The following is a 20,231-nucleotide window of genomic DNA, read 5'->3' as shown; positions in this document are numbered from 1 at the left end:
AAGGAGGCTGAAATTGGTTTAAAGCTTGGCACTAAGAGCCACTTTGTAGTGGGATGTTGCTGGCCTAGAAATCAGAAGACCAGAGTTATTGGTGTGGGGGAAATGGAAGGCAGGAATATAAGGTATCATTGCCACCTTGGGTAATATTGTAAGAATGGTGGGATAAAATTATAAAAATAAGAATAAAGGGAAGAAACCCAAAATACCAAACCCAATGGTTCATAAACAAATTCAGTTGTTTTGGGAACGACAGAAATTCTCCATTGTAAAGGGGAAAAAATGCAATATCAAATAGTTTATTTCTGTCCCTTACAGCAGGGGTCCTTAACCCCCAGGCTGCAGACTGCTACCACTCAATAGCCTGTTAGGAACTGGGCCGTGCAGGTGGGCACACGTATTGGATCTAGGGAGCTTATGAAACCATCGCCCCGCCCGGTCCATGGAAAATTGTCCACAAAACTGGTCTCTGGTGCCCAAAAGGTTAAGGAACACTGCCTTACAGCTCATACCATCCTGGAAAGAAGGACATGGCTGGGTAGAAGCCCCCCCAGCAATACACAAAAGAAGTTGGATAGATGTCCCACTTGCAAAATACTTGATTCTGATAAACGAGTTACAGGAATTGCTAAGCGTTTAAAACTTATGAGGCAAATATAAACTTGGGCTACTATATCTGGGCTGCAAAAATCCACCCACTAAGGGGTATCAGAGGAATATAGAAAACTCCAACTCTTGCCTTTTAGGATTGTCTGAATGTTTTGCAACTCACATATAGAAGCCTTAATAAAATTATTTTCAACTGACTTGTCAACACGAAGTACAAGCAGCAGAACCCTAGCAAATAAAGGCAAATTCTGATACATGCCAGTAAACACTGATTGCACTTAGGGGCGCTTCCTTCTGAGTGGACATGCAGAAAGTTGATTGCATGGCTGAAGTACAGGTAGTCCTTGACTTACGACCATAACTGAGCCCAAAATGTACGTTGCTAAGGAAGATAGCTGAGTGAATATTGCCCCATTTTACAATCTTTCTTGCCGCAGTTGTTAAGTGAGCCACTGCAGTTGTTAAGTTAGTAGCATAGTTGGTAAATGAATCTGGCTTCCGCATTGACTTTGCTTGTCAAAAGGCTGCAAAAGCAGGACATTGCAACTGTTATAAATACATGCTAGTCGCCCAGCACCCAAAGCACCACGGTTTTGATTACAGGACCGTGGAAATGCTGCAAGTGTGAAAAATGTTCAGAAATCACGTTTTTCAATGCCGTTATAACTTTGAATGGCCACTAAATCAATAGTTGTAAGTTGAGGACTACCTGTATACATCTCTGTTAAGGTTGATATTAAGTACGTATGTACATTTGTATACACTCAACATATGTATATGTGTATATATTAATTCCTTGCAGGTTTCAAGCCAGTTTTGGCATCCTTCTTTATCATGATGTTTACTATCATATTAATTGCATATGCCTCTAGTTCTCTCGCTCTGGCAGTTGCAACAGGACAAAACATCACATCAGTTGCGAACCTCCTCATAAATATTTGCTTTGTTTTTATGATTGTGAGTGTTCCCTTTTAATATTTACTTGTTATATGTAGCTTGTCTATCTTTAAAAAGCTAGGTTTCGATATTTTGTTCATTGGCCTAAATGCTGGCAAACTCCACTATGTGCAGAATCAGAATCAGAATCGGAACAATGCATCCCAATGCATGTTTGATTTGTAATGACGGTGGGTACCAGCGCTGGGTCAACCAGTGGTGTAGTTAGGACAGGGATATAGAAAAGGATCCCTGCGATCCTTCCAGCAGGGCAGATGCAGCGATGTCTACAATAAGCCCAGCAGGTTCACTATGATACATTGTGTGTCATGACATCACTGCCAAAGGACAAATTTGTGGAATGATGTCACCCTTGGTCCCTTTGGTCCAGGAGGTTCCTGAAGACTGCAAGCCTGCTTGCTACATTTTAAAGTACTTCAAAATATTTCTGTTTAAAGAGGGTGCCTGAAAAATATCACCGAGTTCAAAGCCTAGAAATAATTAGCTGCTTCACTGGCCCCAGCTAAACCAGTCATCTAAAAAGGTGGACTGACCCTCAGATGCTAGAGAAAAATCAGTATTGACCCTTGAAACTCTTATGGTGAACTACTCTACAGTCTTGCTTCTCTCTTATTAGGATATAAGGAGATATTAGGAGGTAATTGCTATTTAATAAAAGAGAGGTGGCACGGTAGCACAGAGGTTAAGATGCTGGGCTTGTTGTCTGGAAAGCCAGCAACACAGGTTCAAGATCCGAGCTCCACGTAATGGGGTGAGCTCCTATCCTTGCCCCAGCTCCTGTCAACCTAGCAGTTCGAAAGCATGCAAATGCGAGTAGATAAATAGGTACCACTCGCTGGGAAGGTAACAGTGCTCCATGAGATCATGCTGGCCACACAACCATGGAAGGGTCTTTGAATGAAGAGGAGTACCGCCTCTTATAGTCAGCAATAACTAGTGAAATAAAATCCACAGGGACTCTCCCCACTTTTTTTTTTTTAGTAAAAAAGATTATATTGACTAAAATATATTGTTTAAGTACCACACAATATCTTATTATGTACTGTATACCTGTGTGACTAGATTGGCACTCATCTGGCACCCTGGCCATGCTGAAGGGAAATTAGGAGAATGGCAGTTCCAATGCATTTTGTTTCACATTTAGCGTCCATTAGAATTTACGGCCTTTCCTCTGATATCTGAAATCACAACATGCATTCCAATCTCCCTCCCTTTCCCTCTATCTCCATCTCCATGAACCTATGAAATCCATCATGATTTTTGAAGCTTCCCATTACTTTTTTTCTACAACATTTAAGCCTTACTAATTTGGCACATTTCAAACAGGCTGTGCTCCTAACTTAGAAATATATCTAAATTCTATTTACTGCAAGGAAGAGATGTGTATAGGAAAGTATGTCAGTGAATTGCACAGCAGATGTCCAAATGAAACCAGAGACGCTGAAATGAACTTTTATGTAAATATAGGTTGTCCTCAATTTATGACCAAAATTGAATCTAAAATTTATGTAGCTAAGTGAGAAAATTTATTAAGTGAGTTTTGCTCCATTTTACAACATTTCTTGCCACATTTGTTAAGTGAGTCACTGCTGTTGTTAAATTAGCAACCACCGCTGTTAAGTGAATCTGGCTTTCCCATTGATTTTGCTTGTCAGAAGGTCACAAAATGGGCTCACATGACCCCAGGACACTGCAACCGCCATAAATATGAAACAGTTGTCAGGCATCTGAGTGTAAATCGCATGACCATGGGGATGCTGCAATGGTCGTAAGTGTGAAAAATGGTCATAAGTCAGGTTTTTGAGTGCTGTTGTGACTTCGAACAGTCACTAAATGAACTGTTAAGTTGAGGACTATCTGGAAATATACTGTATTTTTTGGAATATAAGACGGACCTTTCCCCCCCACCCAAAAAAAGAGGGTGAAATCTGGGTGTGTCTTATACTCCGAATATAGCCCCGCCTAGGCTCTCAAACTAAAAAAAGCCTCTGAAACTGAAAAGGAGCTTCAGAAAAAAAGCTTCTGCAAGGGAGCTTCAGAAAAAAAGCCTCTGAAACGGCAGGAAAAAAAGTCTCTGAAACAGGTTTCAGAGGCAAAACAACAACAACAAAAAAGCAAGGCGCAGAGCTCACAACCAAGGAACCTGTTGCTAAATTTCACTTCTGGGAACAGCTGGTTGGGGGTATTCCGGAGGCCAATCCACCTGCCAATCAGCTTTTTTCTTATTTTCCTCCCCAAAAACTAAGGTGCATCTTACAGTCCAAAACATATGGTATTTTACATCTATATTTACAGCAGACAAGATAGTCAGGCAGACAGGAGCATCATGAGGTAAATCACAGAGCACACAGAAGAAAAAGGCGGGGAAAAAAGAGAAACTCCCCCTCTGCACCCACAGCAACCAATCACAGCGCAGATTGCCTCAGGCAGGAGCCAGTATTCTCCAGTCACTCAACTACAGCTGGGTGTTCTGGCTCATTGTACAACCCCAAATATTATCGGAAATTAAAAGTTACTGATTGCACATTTTAAAATAGGAGTCCCTCAATAAATAAAAATTACTGGCAGTCTTGGACAATTTTAGGTCCAAGCTAATTATGACTTATGTTAAGTGGTTGTTGTTATTTTTTTTCAAATACGTGGACATCAGCTCCCAGAACTTTCTTTTCCAATTTAATTTTTTTTATTAGTTTATTGAAGTATAAAATATAAAGAAAAAAAACATGGAAAAGTAAGAAGAGAAGAAGGGGGGGAAGGGGGTATAGGGTAACGGGAGAAAAAAGAAAAGAAAAAGGTGCCAACTTCTGACTCTCTTTGACACAGTTGAAGGTAATATTACAACCACAACTTTTTGTTTTTACACAACAGTATTTGTGTTTTGTATTTGTATTTTTGTTTTGTATTTGTATTTGTGCTTTGCTGGCTGAGGAATTACGGGAATTGAAGTCCACAAGTCTTAAAGTTGCTAAGGTTGAAGTCCCCTGGTCTAGTTTATAAAAACAGAAAGTTTTGTTTTTCCCCCCCTCTGTGCAAACACAAAATCCAGAAGCAATTGCAAATTAGAGACAAAATTAAATATAATCTCTTATTTGGATAAAAGAATCATTTTAACCATCTCAGACCATTTCTCCCAGCTACCAGAGCTTTCTAACCAATTGGGTCATTGTCCGGATTGACAAAAAGTATATATATATATCTGTAAAACAGGATAGGTTCATGAATCTGATTAGCTTAATTTAGACTAAATTAACCATAATCATAAACAGTTCACTTTTAAAAGTATAATAAGACACTTCATTGCTTTTTCTAGTTTTTTAACAGGGTTATCCACTCAGGAATTTGAACATGATACTCTTTTCCTGGATACATGAAACTTGACACATATTTTGCCTCTCTGGAAGCAACCCAGGTTCTTTTGTTGCTTTGGAATTGGAAATATAACTTGTTTGCCATTCTTCCTTGCTACTCATTTCCCCATTCAGATAAACACAGGTTTTGGAGTGTGAAAGGCACTAAAGTTCACATGATTGCACCTAATCGTGGGATAAATGTGTCCTGAAGGCCTCTTTTTTGCCATGTCCCCATGACATTACTTTCATCTCCCATCTATGAGTAAGACAGGCAAAACTCAGCTTTAGGTGTTAGTTCTTCGCTTTTATTCTGCCAACCTCCAAAGTTATCTTTGGGCATAGAGGATCTCTTAAACTCTGTCGTCCAGTCATTTAGAAGGAAGTTAAGTCATCAGGCGTGATTGGGACCAGAAGTAATAGAGGCAGGATCAGGGATTTCATGTTGGATTGTGCTACCGCTATGAAGCCCTGGACGAAATTCTATGCTATAACAGATGTCTCTCCCTCACCCCTTTTTTTCTTGCAGGTTTTTTCTGGTGTATTGGTAAATCTCACAACCATTACATCTTCGTTATTGTGGCTGGAATACTTCAGTATCCCTCGCTATGGCCTAAATGTAAATAATATTATTAGCACTAGTTTTATTTGTTAGCTATTTGTGAAAGAACTCATCATCCAGAACTATCAAACTGGTAGAGTTGACTGGAGAATGGTCTTTTCTTCCTTGGCATGGCTTCAGATAGTCTCTTGGGGCTAAAGTGGACATGTTCCTGTTCAGGAATATTCTGAGTTAGGCCATTGTCTTACCTGATTCCAGGATGTCAGTACCATTCAGCAGTTCCCAGAGATTGATGGAAGTTCTGCTATCCCCAAAGATGTTGATGTTTGAATTCTAAACGCTTTCTCTCCAAAGTTGTCCTTGTTCATATAGACATGTCCTCTTTTTTATACTTTAGAACAGGTATGGGGAACTATGGCCATGCTGGCTCAGGAATTCTGGGAGTTGAAGTCCACAAGTCATAAAGAGCCATAGTTCCCTACCTCTGAGCTAGAAGGATATTCTCTATTTGGTTTAAAGCAGGATTGGGGAGGATCTGTTCCTTTTTAAAAAGAGAAGTAATTGAAGCAAAGCCCCACTTTTCAGAAGCAGCATTTGCGGAAGTGTTAGAAGACTATTCAAGCACCTTTTCTATTGTAATTATTGCTGTCCTATTCACTGGCACCACCACTCCACACATTTTACCCATTTGCACAAGACCCCTTTGGGGAAAACATTGTTAATCTGCCTGTTATTCTGCTTTTATTCTTTTATTATTCATTGTTATTCTGCCTGCTAAGGAATTCTAGCACATCTGCTAAAGAACCACTTGAGGGATTGTAGGATATGTCCTGCATTGCGCATGTTGTCCAGACAGATATCCTTTGGTCTAGTTCTATTGTTTCCTGTGAGCCAGCTGTGTATTCGAGCAACCTAATATTTAATTAAATGAAGTACTTATAGTGGTGAGCAAATTAATTTCATGGAAGCTCTTTAGCAAATGTTCTTCTCCAGAACCGAGTCCAAGAAAATGCAATCTTTTGAAGTTTACAAAAAGAAAAATTGAATAATTCTTAACCTGATGTTCACATCTAGTAGTTTATTTTAAGAACTTTGTGTGCTTTCTGCTTTAGAAGAAACAATTCTATCCTACATACATAGCTCCTACATAGTGGTAAAAAAAAGGAAGTAATCTGGGCTTATAACACATTTAAAATGTCTTAGGGGTAACCTGCTTCTGCATAACCAACCTGTCCTCCCATCACTTTACCCCAATTTAAATCTTATATCAGCATAGTCACTGTATGAATCTGATGAAGTGAGCTCTAGCTCACAAAAGCTTATGTCTTTTAATACAATTTGGTAAGTGGAAAAGATGGTTCCAGAGTCTGATTTTTTTGCCACCATAACTAACATGGCTCCCCCCTCCTCTATAGTCGTACACCGAGCTATGATTTTGTGCCAGGAACCCTCAAAAGGATCCCTTCCAGCTCTATAATTTTTCAATGGGCAGTGTCTGTGATTACAACTAAATATTCAAATGGATCTACCATTTGCAGTGCTTTTTAGGAGGTTCAGAAAGAGACATGGATGTTGTGACCCAGGCCCAAGTAGGTAGTAATAAACTTAGTCCGTGGAAAAATAAACTTTATTCAAACAGCTGGGAATTACTTCATTCCCAGCTTAGTTCAACTCAAAGTAAAACAAATGCCTCCCAAACACAAATTCTTCAGTTATCTCACAAACCTTAGTCCAATTAGGCAAACTGCCAATGGGCCTTCCTGGCAAATGTCCAGAAGCCACAAAAACAAAGACATACACGAAGCAGAGGATGCAGCTACAACATCGTTTTCCAGCAAGCTGAAACACTGGTGCTGGTCTGTTTTAAGTCTTATGGGAGGGGCCAATCATCTCTTGGCCCTACTCCTGAGTTGTCCTCTCTTGCCTTTTGGCAGCTCTTCTCATGCGTGCATTAGGAACAGGCTCCTCCTGTTCCTCTGCCTCACTACTATCAATCTCTGGAGGCTCTGGAGTCCGCATCTCACTTCCCAATGGCCCTGGCCTCACCTCAGCCTCATCGCTGTTGGACTGTTGCCAGCTTCGTAGGCTGCTGATGGACCACAACAATGGATCACTGTGTCATGATTCACACCACACATTAAAACATCTGGCTTTATTTGATGTGGGTTTGGTTAGGTTTTCTATGTGAAACATTTTGGCTTGTAAACCATAATTTATGGCCTAGTGTGTTATGTAGGTGTATATGAAGTGCTAAAGCTATGGGTCCTCATCTACCAGTATTTTCTACATGTGACTTCTACAGTTCATACAAAAATTGTTGGCAACTGGTAAATTTGAACCAGATACTGCATGGGAGAGCAGAATAATTTATTTAGAACATCAGCATAACAGGGCATCAATACGTCCCTATCTATTAAGACTTAAAAATTCTGATGTTGCTTTAATTTTAGCAAAGCACTCTCATTCCTGTCATTTTGTTGCCTTTTTAGGTCCAACTGCACGGGAAACCTTTCAGATAATATAAGCAAGTAATTCCATTATCTGTCTGTTTTTCAAAGGCTTTGCAAATCAACGAATTTACTGGACTCAGATTTTGCAATGAAACCCCAGAAGGGGTCAACGTAACATGTGTTTCTACTACTTCATTTACAGTGTAAGCATCTGTCACATGGCAAACTGTTGCACCATCTAGAAAAGTAAAACAAACAAAAAACAGTACCCAAGTTCCTTTAATTATTACTCATGCTTTTTTTTTAAAGGGGATATGTTTATATAAAAATATTCAGGGTTTGCTAGTGAATAAAATATGGAACTGTTGCCAACTTGACGGGGGGGCGGAAAACTTTTGGAAGGGTGGCTTACGAAACATATTGAACAAAGTATCATTCCTTGAGGCATCAAGGTTGCTGCATGTTTTTGACAGTTGACTCTGAAGGTGTATATGCACCACACTTCTACGGGGGCTTCCAGAAAAGCAAAGAAAGCACACATGAAAACAACAGGGGAAGCATTCTTAGCATGTTTCATTGTGATTCACCCAAATTTAAAAATATGATATTTTTGCCAAAAACTTGTTATTCATTTCTAATTTTTCAGCCAAAATGGGCCATAGCAAACAATGAGTTTACTTAATGATTTTTCTCTTAATGACTATGGCATTCACCTTATGATAGCAGTGTTTGCTTAATGAGTGTCACGAAAAAGATTCTAAAATCATGGGCTGGCTGTATTATGGCCGTAAGCAGAGGACCATCTGTATGAATTTACAGCAATAAATAAATAAAAAAATTAAGAATTGCATTGTCCTAATACAAAAATTTTTAACCCATGTTTTTAGATGCACTGGAGAAGACTATTTGGAAATGCAAGGCATTGGCACAACTTCTTGGGACTTGTGGCAGAATCACATTGCACTTATATGTATGACTATAATTTTTCTCACAGTTGCATATCTGAAATTGAAATTTCTAAAGAAGTATACTTAGCAAGAGACTATCCTTATTTAACACAGCATTGTATTTTTATAATAAACATTTAGTTCTTGTAACATATGGCATACAGTTCTTGAAATACCTTGCTGAATCACATTTTGTAGTAATAATGGAATTGCAATTGTATAGCTATTGTCTTCAAACTGAGGGCCAGTTTAAGCTTATGTTTTGGATGAAAAATAAAAGAAAACATGAAGCCCCTCAAAATTCTGTCTGAGGTATCTATACTGCACAAGCCAGATATCTGATCTCTTGCAGTCCAAGAAAAAATGGACATAGAGGTCAACACCCACAACTGGATGGGAAGATGGTATCCCTGTAACAGACTTAATTGGCCAATAAGAGCAGGGCACATCCTGGCTCCTGACTGTATTGTTGGTATAATTATTGCGGCACTACAGATTCTCCATATTCAAGATTTATATTGGAAAATTCCATGTGACAGTGAGGTAACTGAAGATAATTAGATTGTCTCAACTACAGAGGATATCATAAAGATGTGTGTCTCTTAAAATCAGGTATCAAGTTATTACTTAGTGGTAAATGAAATGTGAAGACAAGTCCTATAATAGTACTGACTTGCTTTATTCACTGAATTAGGAATGTGTGAAGTATTTTGCAAAATATTCTGACCTTGAAGCAATACCCATCTTAAGTTTTGGTCTGGGCTCTGAGCTTGAAAAGAAAACTGGTTTAAAAAAATTTTTTTTTACATTTGTTTGTATTTTGCTGATAGTTCCAGGATGCATTTTAAAATGCAAAGCTTCTACGTTGTATTGATTAATTCTGCTTTTTGTGTTCAAGCTTTGATATGTGTCTCAAGTGCCTTTTATGATGTGAAGAGTTGCTTTAAACGTTCGAGCAGATTTTGCTCTTTTTTATTGTGCAGGGCTAGGTTTTTATTTAATTTGTTAATTTAGCTTTTGCTGTGATTTAATTCATGATTAAATTTGCATTTTAAATTGTAATTTAAGCTGAGTTCATCTGGCTGGTCTGCTTCTTCCACCCCGAATTTCCAGGTAAAACAAATCTTGCTAAAGTCTAACCTGTTAAATGCTAATTGAAAAAGAGTGCTGATAAAAGAGATTAATGCTATTTTGGTAAACACTTTATTTAATGAACTAAAAGAGCGTTAATAACTTTGGGTGAAAACTAGACAAAAAAATTCCCAGAGGAGGAGGCTTTTGTTTCCATCCCTATTCTGTATGGCTCAAAGAGTCAAAACATTTAAGTTTTATTTCAATGGAATAAGGAAAACTCAAAGCCATTCTTGTATCTTTGTGGAGGGTGTATCTATGTTAAAGCACATCAATATTTCAGGTGAAGTAGTTTTGTTCCAAGCTTGAAATATAAGATGTTTACTATTTCATGTAGGCAGCTGGATTATATTTAGGACATTCCTATACAGAGTTCTCGACTTATGGCACAACTGAGCCCAAAATTTCCACTGCTAAGCAAGACAGTTGTTAAATGAGTTTTGGCCCACTTGCAGCCTTTCTTGCCACAATTGTTAAGTGAACCAGTGCAGTTGCTAAGTTAGTAATTTGGCTGTTAAGTGAATCAGGCTTTCCCATTGACTTTGCTTGTCAGGTCACAAAAGGTGATCACATGACCCCAAGACACTGCAACCACTATAAATACAAGCCAGTTACCAATCATCTGACTTTTGATCACGATTACAATGATGCTCTGACACTCGTCAGTGTGAAAAGCGATCATAAGTAACTTTTTCAGTGCTATTGCAACTTGGAATGGTCCTTAAACGAATGGTTGTAAGTCGAGGACTACTTGCATGCAATCTTATGTCAGCAATACTTTTTATAAATAACTAAATTGATATGACAGAATTAGAAAAAGAATTTTCTTATTTTTAATCCGTGTGACCATGGAAGACAAAAATAACATTTAATCTGCCAATCTGGTGCATATGACCAGGTATGTTGTTCACAAGCTTTCAACCAACTTCGCTATCTTTTTATGGGTTAAAAGATTGAAAAGAGAAAGGACTAGTAGTAGCCATTTTTATTTAAAGTTTCTGTGTAGCTTCCCAAAATGACCATAGAAAGAAAGTCATCTTTATGATTTAGATTGTAAACACTGAAATGCAAAATCCCATAATCAGAAATATTAAAGCAAATAAAAATACATGATTATAAATCTTTTATTTTATTTCACAAACAATTAGTTGGATGGCACTTAAGAGCAGAATAAAAAAATTTCCCTTCCTTTGAAATGGATGCAAAGCACACTCCCCCCCCCACTTTTAACCATTCACAACTTCAAAACACACAAAATCTTTATTGGTCAGGAAGTTGTTCATTGGTACATTTTTACCATTATGTGAAATGTTCAAAATTAACATTTATATTCTTTTCTAAGGCAACATTATCCTAAAAATATATTGGCACTTTGGAATCTCATATATATATATATATATATAGTGTGCAAAATAGCAGATAGTCAAGCTCTTTGCTGTCATACTTTAAATGTATGTGTACATTGTCAACACGCATGGCTATCCCATGAAATCTTAATGCACTTCAAAATGAAGTTTGTTATGAAGTAACAACATGTTACAGAAATGTAAGCTATTACCTTATGAATGCAAACCTTTGGTTTTCATAGTACTGTTTTATGTGAAACGATATTGTTGTGAGGGTTGTTAAAAAGAACAGGAAGATATAGCTTAAAAGCAAGCATAGTAAGCCATGTGGACAGTTTCCCATTCTACCTCAGTATCCAAAGCATGGGTGATTTCAGGAGTTAAAGATACAAGTGTTTTACAAAGCTTTGCTTGGCACTCTTTTGAGTAATCTTTCCCTTCCTGCCATGAACATCAGAACAACATAAGATAAAGCATCTATAGTATAGAACAGGAGTCTCCAAAGTTAACAACTTTAAAGCTTGTGGACTTCAATTCCCAGTTCTCAGAATTCTGGGAGTTGAAGTCCAGAAGCCTTAAAGTTGTCAAATTTGGAGAACACTGGCATAGTGTTCTGGTTCTCCCTGCCAGAAGCAATCTGGTTGCCAAATATGCGTCATACATGCCTGTTACATTTTGAAATATGTTACATGCAATTCTTCTATATCTCAGTCTGAACTGCACTTCTACACCATTCCCCAACTTCTCTGGTTTTGACTTACATGCAATGAAATACAAGAATATAAATATTGCATAAGCTCCCTATTAAATACTGTTCGTTTTGCTGTCCAGTTTTCCTTTGGAACAGCCATTTAACTTAGTGTGTTTATTTATTTATTTTTTACTGAAATTAGTTTCATAAATGCTTTCAGAATATATTTAATCAGATCCTTGTTTTATGGTCTTATGAAGATTATGCTCTGGAGAATGCTTTTTTCAGTACATAATTTCACAAAGACAATTATAAGTGGCCCTTTCAGAACAATATGCTATTATGGGAAAATTTCCCTACATTTTCATCTGTGAGATGATTAACGTTGCTAAATTTGTGTCGTACATTTTTTCCTCAAAGGGGCTTTGAGAATAATGAAGGTTATCCTCCCAACAACTATGTAAAATAGGCTTTGTCAAAATAGGAATTCCTTTTTGGTAAGCTTAAATCTTAAAGATTAAAAGACAAATCTATCATATTGAAATGACAATAAGCTAATTCATGCAGCCAAACAGAGATATTACTTCTGTATGTATTATAGACTACCTGTTTCAATTAAAAAAGGGAAGAGTGTCAGAAGAAAATCATATAGACTTGATTACTCCACATGAAACAGCTACATATAGTGTATTTTATGCACTTTTTTTTAGAAGTATTGTCTCGGGTTCCAATATGTCTTATTGCCAGGTAAATGTGCAAAGCACTGTTACCTTAAGTTCTAGAACTGGAAAATAAATTTACTAGCTTACCTATTTTCTCCTAACAGTAGAGAAATGTACATCTTTTTAATGAAAGCAATTGGAAAAGAAACCAAGGGCATTTAAAACAAGAAGCTTTGGTTTTTAAGAACCAGACCAGATTGCAATATGACAGTTTCCTATATCTTACTCTTTAACAGGGGTGTCAAACTCAAGGCCTGCAGGCCGGATCCAGCCCATAGGAAACAGCCAAGGACCGGCCCACGGTGCTTCTGCCAGTGAAAAGGGAACTCAAGAGGGCCGTGTGCAGTGGCCCTTTTTGCTGGCAGAGAATTGCAGGAGGCCGTCAGAACTGAAACTGGAGGCTGGGGAGGCTATGTGGCCCCCAAGCTTTGTTTTTGCTGGCAGAGTGGTAGCAAAACAAACTGCTAGCAAAAATGGATCCCCCCAGCCCTGCCTGGGCCACCACAGGTGCCCCCCACACGAGTGATGTTGAGATGGCCATGCCAACCATGGCCATGCACCCCCCCCAGCCCCACAAGGTCAAACTTAACCCTGATGCGGCCCTCAATGAAATCGAGTTTGACACCCCTGCTCTATAAAATCACAGCCTTGTCCCAAGGCATCTGGTTATTGAGTTAACTCATGGTTTGTGGAAAATATTTTGAGCAAATACCAAATGCTATTAGACATGGATGTTGTTCCCTCTATTTCCTCCGCCACCCCCTTCCTTTCCCCCTCCCCTCCCCCCTCCTCCATCATTGCCTTCTGTGGACTGTGAGGAAGAAGGCCGCGGATTCCTGGTCCGTCCGTGGCTGTTGAATCCCACCGGGGTTCCCAATCGTTGGCTTACTTGGGAAGCAGCATCATCAGATTCCCAGTGTTCCAGTTCTTCTCTTACAAGCCTCTCCATTTGATCCCTGTGTGCGTCATTTTCACAACCCAGCCTTTCATCCTAAGCAGAAATACCACGATCTCTGATCATGCTCAAATGGCTAAAATCTCTTTTAGCACAAAGAACATTAGCACATACATTTCTAAATTATTTTTTAATAATAAAAGATAGTGCTCAACTTACAATTGGGACTAGGATTTCCATTGTTATGTATAATAATAATAATAATAATAATAATAATAATAATAATAATAATAATAATAATAATAATAATAATAATAATAATAATAATAATAATATTTTAATTTGTATACCGCCCTTCTCCCGAAGGACTCAGGGCGGTGCACAGCCAGAATAAAATACAAAAAGAACAGCACATAAAATATTAAGAACAACCCCTTAAAAAACTTATTCAATTGGCCAAAATTTAAAATACAATAACACCCTATAAAATTTACAAAATTTAAAACCCATAAAAGCAAATTAAAAATTTAACATCAAGCCATTCCAGCTAGACAGAATAAATAGGTTTTAAGTTCGCTGTGAAAGGTCCGAAGGTCGGATAGTTGACGAAGTCCAGGGGGAAGTTCGTTCCACAGGGTAGGAGCCCCCACAGAGAAGGCCCTCCCCCTGGGGGCCGCCAGTCAACATTGCTTGGCTGACGGCACCCTAAGGAGTCCCTCTCTGTGAGAACGCACCGGTCGCTGGGAGATAGAAGATGGCAGTAGACGGTCCCGTAAATATCCTGGTCCTAAGCCATGGAGCGCTTTGAAGGTAGTCACCAATACCTTGAAGCGCACCCGGAAGACAACAGGCAGCCAGTGCAGTCTGCGCAGGATGGGTGTTACATGGGAGCTCCGAACCGCTCCCTCTATCACCTGTGCAGCTGCATTCTGGACTAACTGGAATCTCCGGGTGCTCTTCAAGGGGAGCCCCATGTAGAGAGCATTGCAATAGTCCAAGCGAGAGGTCACGAGAGCATGAGTGACCGTGCATAGGGCATCCCGGGCCAGGAAGGGGCGCAACTGGCGAATCAGGTGAACCTGATAAAAAGCTCTCCTGGAGACGGTCGTCAAATGGTCTTCGAAAGACAACCGCCCATCCAGGAGAACGCCCAAGTTGCACACCCTTTCCATTGGGGCCAATGACTCGCCCCCAACAGTCAGCCGCGGCTGCAGCTGACTGTACCGGGGTGCCAGCATCCACAACCACTCCGTCTTGGAGGGATTAAGCTTGAGCCTGTTCCTCCCCATCCAGACCCGTACGGTTTCCAGACACCAGGACAGTACTTCGATAGCTTCATTGGGGTGGCCTGGGGTGAAAAAGTACAGCTGCTTATCATCAGCATACAGTTGGTATCTCAACCCAAAATCACTGATGATCTCGCCCAGCGGCTTCATATAGATGTTGAACAGGAGAGGCAAGAGAATCGATCCCTGCGGCACCCCACACGAGGCGCTTCGGGGTCGATCTCTGCCCCCCTGTCAACACCGTCTGCGTCCGGTCAGAGAGGTAGGAGGAGAACCACCGATAAACGGTGCCTCCCACTCCCAAACCCTCCAACCGGCGCAGCAGGATACCATGGTCGATGGTATCGAAAGCCGCTGAGAGGTCTAATAGGACCAGGGCAAAGGAGTAACCCTTATCCTTGGCCCTTCAGAGATCATCCACCAACGCGACCAAAGCCATCTCCGTACTGTATCCGGGCCAGAAGCCGGACTGGAAGGGGTCTAGATAGACAGTTTCATCCAGGTACTGGGGTAATTGACATGCCACCGCACTCTCTACAACCTTCGCTGTAAAACAAAGGTTGGAGACTGGACGGTAATTTCCTAAAACAGCTGGGTCCAGGGAAGGCTTCTTGAGGAGAGGTCTCACCACTGCCTCTTTCAAGGCAGCGGGAAAGACCCCCTCCCGCAAAGAAGCATTTGTAATCCCCCGGAGCCAGCCTCGTGTCACCTCCTGCGTGGCCAGCACCAACCAGGAGGGGCACGGGTCCAGTAAATATGCGGTGGCATTCAACCTTCCCAGTAACCTGTCCATGTCCTCGGGAGTCACAGAGTCAAAACTATCCCAAACGGTCTCAACAAGACGAGTCTCGAAACTCTCGCCTGGATCTACCCAATTTTGATCCAATCCATCCCGAAGCTGAACAATTTTATCGTATAGATAACCGTTAAACTCCTCGGCACGCCCTTGTAATGGGTCCTCCCGCCCCTCCTGTTGAAGGAGAGAGCGGGTTACCCGAAATAGGGCGGCCGGGCGGTTGTCTGCTGACGCAATGAGGGAGGAAACGTAAGAACGCTTCGCTTCCCTCAATGCCACTAGGTAGGTCCTATTATAGGACCTAACTAGTGTCCGGTCAGCTTCAGAACGGCTGGATCTCCAGGCACACTCTCTACGTGTCTTCTCCGGCGTTTCATCTCCCTCAGCTCCTCAGAGAACCAAGGAGCTGGTTGAGACCTGCACCGGGTCATAGGCCGCAAAGGCACGACACAGTCCAAAGCTCCAGCCGCAGCCTGTTCCCAGGCCACGACTAGTTCTTCAGTCGTGCCGCGGGCCAGGTTCTCGGGAAATGGCCCAAGCTCCGTCAGGAACCTCTCTGGGTCCATCAGGCGCCTGGGTCGGAACCAACGCATTGGTTCTGTCTCCCTGCGGTGGTGAGTAGCGGTCCGAAAGTCCAGACGAAGAAGAGATGTATGGCGGTTGCTAAGTGGATTGTGCCCGATTATATGATCATTTTTAGCCATGGTGGTCAAGAGAGTTGTTAAGTGAATCATGTAGTCATTGAGCGAATCCAAATTTGCCCACTGACTTTGCTAGTAGGAAACCACCTGGGAAGGTTGCAAATGGCAATCGTATGACCACAGGATGCTGCAACTGTTGTAAATACATGCCAGTTACTAAATGCGCAAATTTGGATCATGTGACCTGAGGATGTTGTAACAGTTGTGGTGAGGACCAGTTCTAAGTCAGTTTTTTCAGTGTCGTTTGAACTTCGATAAATAAACAAATGGTTGTAAGTTGAGAACTATCTGTAATCAGAATGGTATAATTCTGATCAAATAACTTGCTATGAATTATTGATTATAATTCATAGTACAACATATAATACAACACTGGAAGTTTTAAAGAAGAGATTGGATAACCATTTGTCTGAAATGGTATAGGGTTTCCTGCCTAAGCAGGGAGTTGGACTAGAAAGAGCAAGTTAGAGACAGATTATCATGACGAAAATCCATCTACGTTGCTCGCTAAGAATTGACAATGGCTATATGGCACATGATCAATTAGCAACTTCCTTTCAAATGAAGAAATTATATATAAAACAGTAACTTTTGTAAAATAAATACTGAATATTTAGCCACTGTAAGTAAGTTTACCTCTGCAACTCCATCAAGCAGCCTGCCCAAGACCTCTTTCCTCTTCAGTTTAACTCTCTCCATAGTTTCCAGCTTGACTATGACAGCATCGATCTTGGATACAATGCTGCCTATGGAATGTTCCATGCGATCCACTCGGCGGACCAAACTGAAAGCAAAATGCATTTTGATACCGTTATGGTTTCAAGAACAGTATGAAAAACATGCTTTCTTTTAAATCTCTATTCCAAAGACGGGTAGAACAACAGTTAAAATAGTCTTTCAGGATCCAATCCGGGTTGGTCACCAGGACCAAAGGTTTTGTCTTCCGAGCTTTGGGATTCATATTGGAGCCCATCCTCAGGGAACTTCTCCCTAGCAGAGTGTGTGCTTTGGGCTGTTCTGTGTAAACACAGGCACACATACTCAGAACAGCCCAAAGCACAAATACTGCTAGACAGAAGTTCCCTGAAGGTGGGCTCCATCATGAGTCTGAAAGCTCAGAAGATAAAACCTCTGATTCTGGTGACCGACCCAGACTGGATCCCTCAACATTATCCTGGGAAATGTATATTCGCCTTCATTCGTGAGAAAATAATCTTTCATCTACTACTTTCATTAGGAACATTCATATCCACGAGTTTAGTTGATTCTTGGATAAGAGAGATTGAAGTAGCCCAAGATCTATTCCGCAGTGGCTAGAGTGGTTAGAGTGCAGTACTGCAGGCTACTTTTGCTGATCACCAGCTGCCAGCAGTTTGGCAGATCAAATCTCATCAAAGCTCAAGGTTGACTGAGCCTTCCATCTTTCCGAGGTGGGTAAAATGAGGACCCAGATTGTTGGGGGCAAGAGGCTGACTCTGTAAACTGCTTAGAGAGCTGTAAAGCACTGTAAAGCGGTATATAAGTCTGAGTGCTATTGCTATTGCAAGCTAACTCTGCATTCCATTGCCAGCAGTTCGATTCTCAATGGCTCAAGGTTGACTCAGCCTTCCCTCCTTCTGAGGTGGGTAAAATGAAGACCCAGATTGTTGTACGCAGGAGACTAACTCTGTATACTGCTTAGAGAGGGCTGTAAAGCACTGTGAAGCGGTATGTAAGTCTAAGTGCTATTGCTATTTCAACCAGATGCAATTGGGAAGCAGATTTGTATGGAAAGAGATTGTATGGTTAGGTATCGCAAGTTTTTGCCATAAGTCTGTATTTTACAATGAATAAAGTGAGATTTGACAGGGGAAAAAAACCACTGTAACACGAACACTTGAAACTCTTCGTATGAGACACCACTTGAGCTGCTGCCTCTTCTTCTGGAGCTGTGTCCACTGTCGTCGTCATCATCTTCTTCCGAATCATCAAAGCTTCGTGGAAAGCTACGGCCACTGAGTGGACGGTTTAGAGAACTTCTGTCTAGCTCTAAGTCCTCCTTAGTGAAAACAAACACAACTGTTAGAATTTGACTCTTCTTTACTCCTACAATCAGTGTGTCATATTTGCAGACAATGGAAACCTGCTTGACCAACTGAAAATAGTTTTGTGGTTCTTTCAAGGTAAATAGTAGATTGCCCAAACCAACCTAGTACAATTCGGGATGAGTAAAACATTTCCTATCCAAGCCTAATACAGGTAGTCCTCGACTTACAACAGTTCCTTTAGTGACTGTTCGAAGTTACGACGACACTGAAAAAAATGACTTATGACCGTTTTTCACAGTTACGACCTTTGAAGCATCCCTATGATCATGTAATCAAAACTCAGATGCTCGGCAAATGGTTCATACTTACGACCAATGCTGTGTGCCAAGGTCATATCTTGCAACCTTCTGACAAGCAAAGTCAATGGGGAAGCCAGTTTCACTTAACAACCAGGTTACTATCTTATCAACTGTAGTGATTCATTTAACAATCGTGGCAAGGGCCTCTGGTGGCTCAGACTGCTAAGACAGTCTGTAATTAACACAGCTGCCTGCAATTATTGCAGGTTCAAGTCCCACCAGGCCCAAGGTTGACTCAGCCTTCCATCCTTTATAAGGTAGGTAAAATGAGGACCCAGATTGTTCGGGGCAATAAGTTGACTTTGTATATAATATACAAAATGGATGAAGACTATTGCTTAACATAGTGTAAGCCGCCCTGAGTCTTCGGAGAAGGGCGGGGTATAAATGCAAACAAACAAACAAAGGAAGGCCGTAAAATGGGGTATAACAAACATCTCATTTAACAACAGAAATTTTGGGCTCAATTGTGGTCGTAAGTTGAGGACTACCTGTATGCTATTTTGTTGCCTCGTCATTCAACCCTCAGCAGTTAGAGATCTTCACTAGCAATAAAATGTGATTGTACAAACTTAGTAAAGAGAACTAGGAAAAAAGGCTTCTCTGAAATCAAAAAGCAAATTTTTCAAAGAAATGAAATTCCAGAATTCTGTACTGCATTCATAGCCATAAGGATTTATTTCTGAAACAATTTCAGTGCAGGCTAACAAATAATCCCCCCTTCCCTTTTTTTCAAGAATACGATCATGCCATCCAATGTAAAGCTCACCCTCTCTTTCTCTAAATCATCTCTCATTTGTTGATGCTCCAACTCAGTCAATTCTTGATCTCCGTCTTGATCATACTTTGTAAAGATGGCTTCAATCTCAGCATCTGTACGTCCCTTTCTGGAAGTAAAGCCTAGGTTTTTAAATATGATTGCTTTAAAAGTTTCAGTAAAAAATATTTTTTGGTGCTAGGAATAAATAAGGGGCCTTCACAGCAGCATTTGGTATCTAGCAACTTAATTATATTACTGTTTTGTAGAACTGTCATAAAATTAGCAGAGTCACTAAATGCAACCAGAAGTGTTACTCTGTATAAAAGTATGCCCTGAAAAAGTACTACTGTGGAATAATCAGATCTTTACTTTAAACCAGTAAATAAAGAACGAGACAAAGACTTTCTTGTAACTTAGTTCAGGGGTCTCCAACTTTGGCAAGACTTGTGGACTTTAACTCCCAGAATTTAACTTTAACTCCTCTAGACTTAAAGTTGCCAAGGTTGGAGACCCCTGACTTAGTTAATTGAGATAAGAGTGCTATATGATGGAAGTAAAGTATGTTTTATGGATACCCGTAAGAAATGCTTGTGATTAGAAAAATGGACATATATTTTCATATGCAAATGATACAAATAAGTTCATTGA

The 20,231-nt window shown here is 40.3% G+C and overlaps 2 protein-coding genes across 2 annotated transcripts in view; one reads left to right on the top strand and one right to left on the bottom strand.

Annotated features, from left to right (window-relative positions):
• LOC131203080 (broad substrate specificity ATP-binding cassette transporter ABCG2-like) overlaps window positions 1-8,957 on the top strand; it is a 35,646-nt gene extending 26,689 nt beyond the window's left edge. Inside the window, exons 12-15 of the mRNA XM_058192983.1 lie at window positions 1,409-1,563; window positions 5,440-5,529; window positions 8,031-8,125; window positions 8,810-8,957. Of these exons, the coding sequence (XP_058048966.1) occupies window positions 1,409-1,563; window positions 5,440-5,529; window positions 8,031-8,125; window positions 8,810-8,957 (488 nt within the window). The remainder of the gene's footprint in view (window positions 1-1,408; window positions 1,564-5,439; window positions 5,530-8,030; window positions 8,126-8,809) is intronic.
• A 4,523-nt stretch (window positions 8,958-13,480) lies between these two features.
• PKD2 (polycystin 2, transient receptor potential cation channel) overlaps window positions 13,481-20,231 on the bottom strand; it is a 34,584-nt gene continuing 27,833 nt past the window's right edge. Inside the window, exons 12-15 of the mRNA XM_058193110.1 lie at window positions 19,593-19,710; window positions 18,312-18,475; window positions 17,074-17,221; window positions 13,481-13,750 (exon numbers count right to left, since the gene is read on the bottom strand). Coding sequence (XP_058049093.1) covers window positions 13,481-13,750; window positions 17,074-17,221; window positions 18,312-18,475; window positions 19,593-19,710 — 700 coding nt within the window. The remainder of the gene's footprint in view (window positions 13,751-17,073; window positions 17,222-18,311; window positions 18,476-19,592; window positions 19,711-20,231) is intronic.

Source organism: Ahaetulla prasina, chromosome 8 (genome assembly GCF_028640845.1).
Source record: "Ahaetulla prasina isolate Xishuangbanna chromosome 8, ASM2864084v1, whole genome shotgun sequence".
In the NCBI taxonomy this organism is placed as follows: Eukaryota; Metazoa; Chordata; class Lepidosauria; order Squamata; family Colubridae; genus Ahaetulla; species Ahaetulla prasina.
This window is presented reverse-complemented; position numbering and strand designations above follow the sequence as displayed.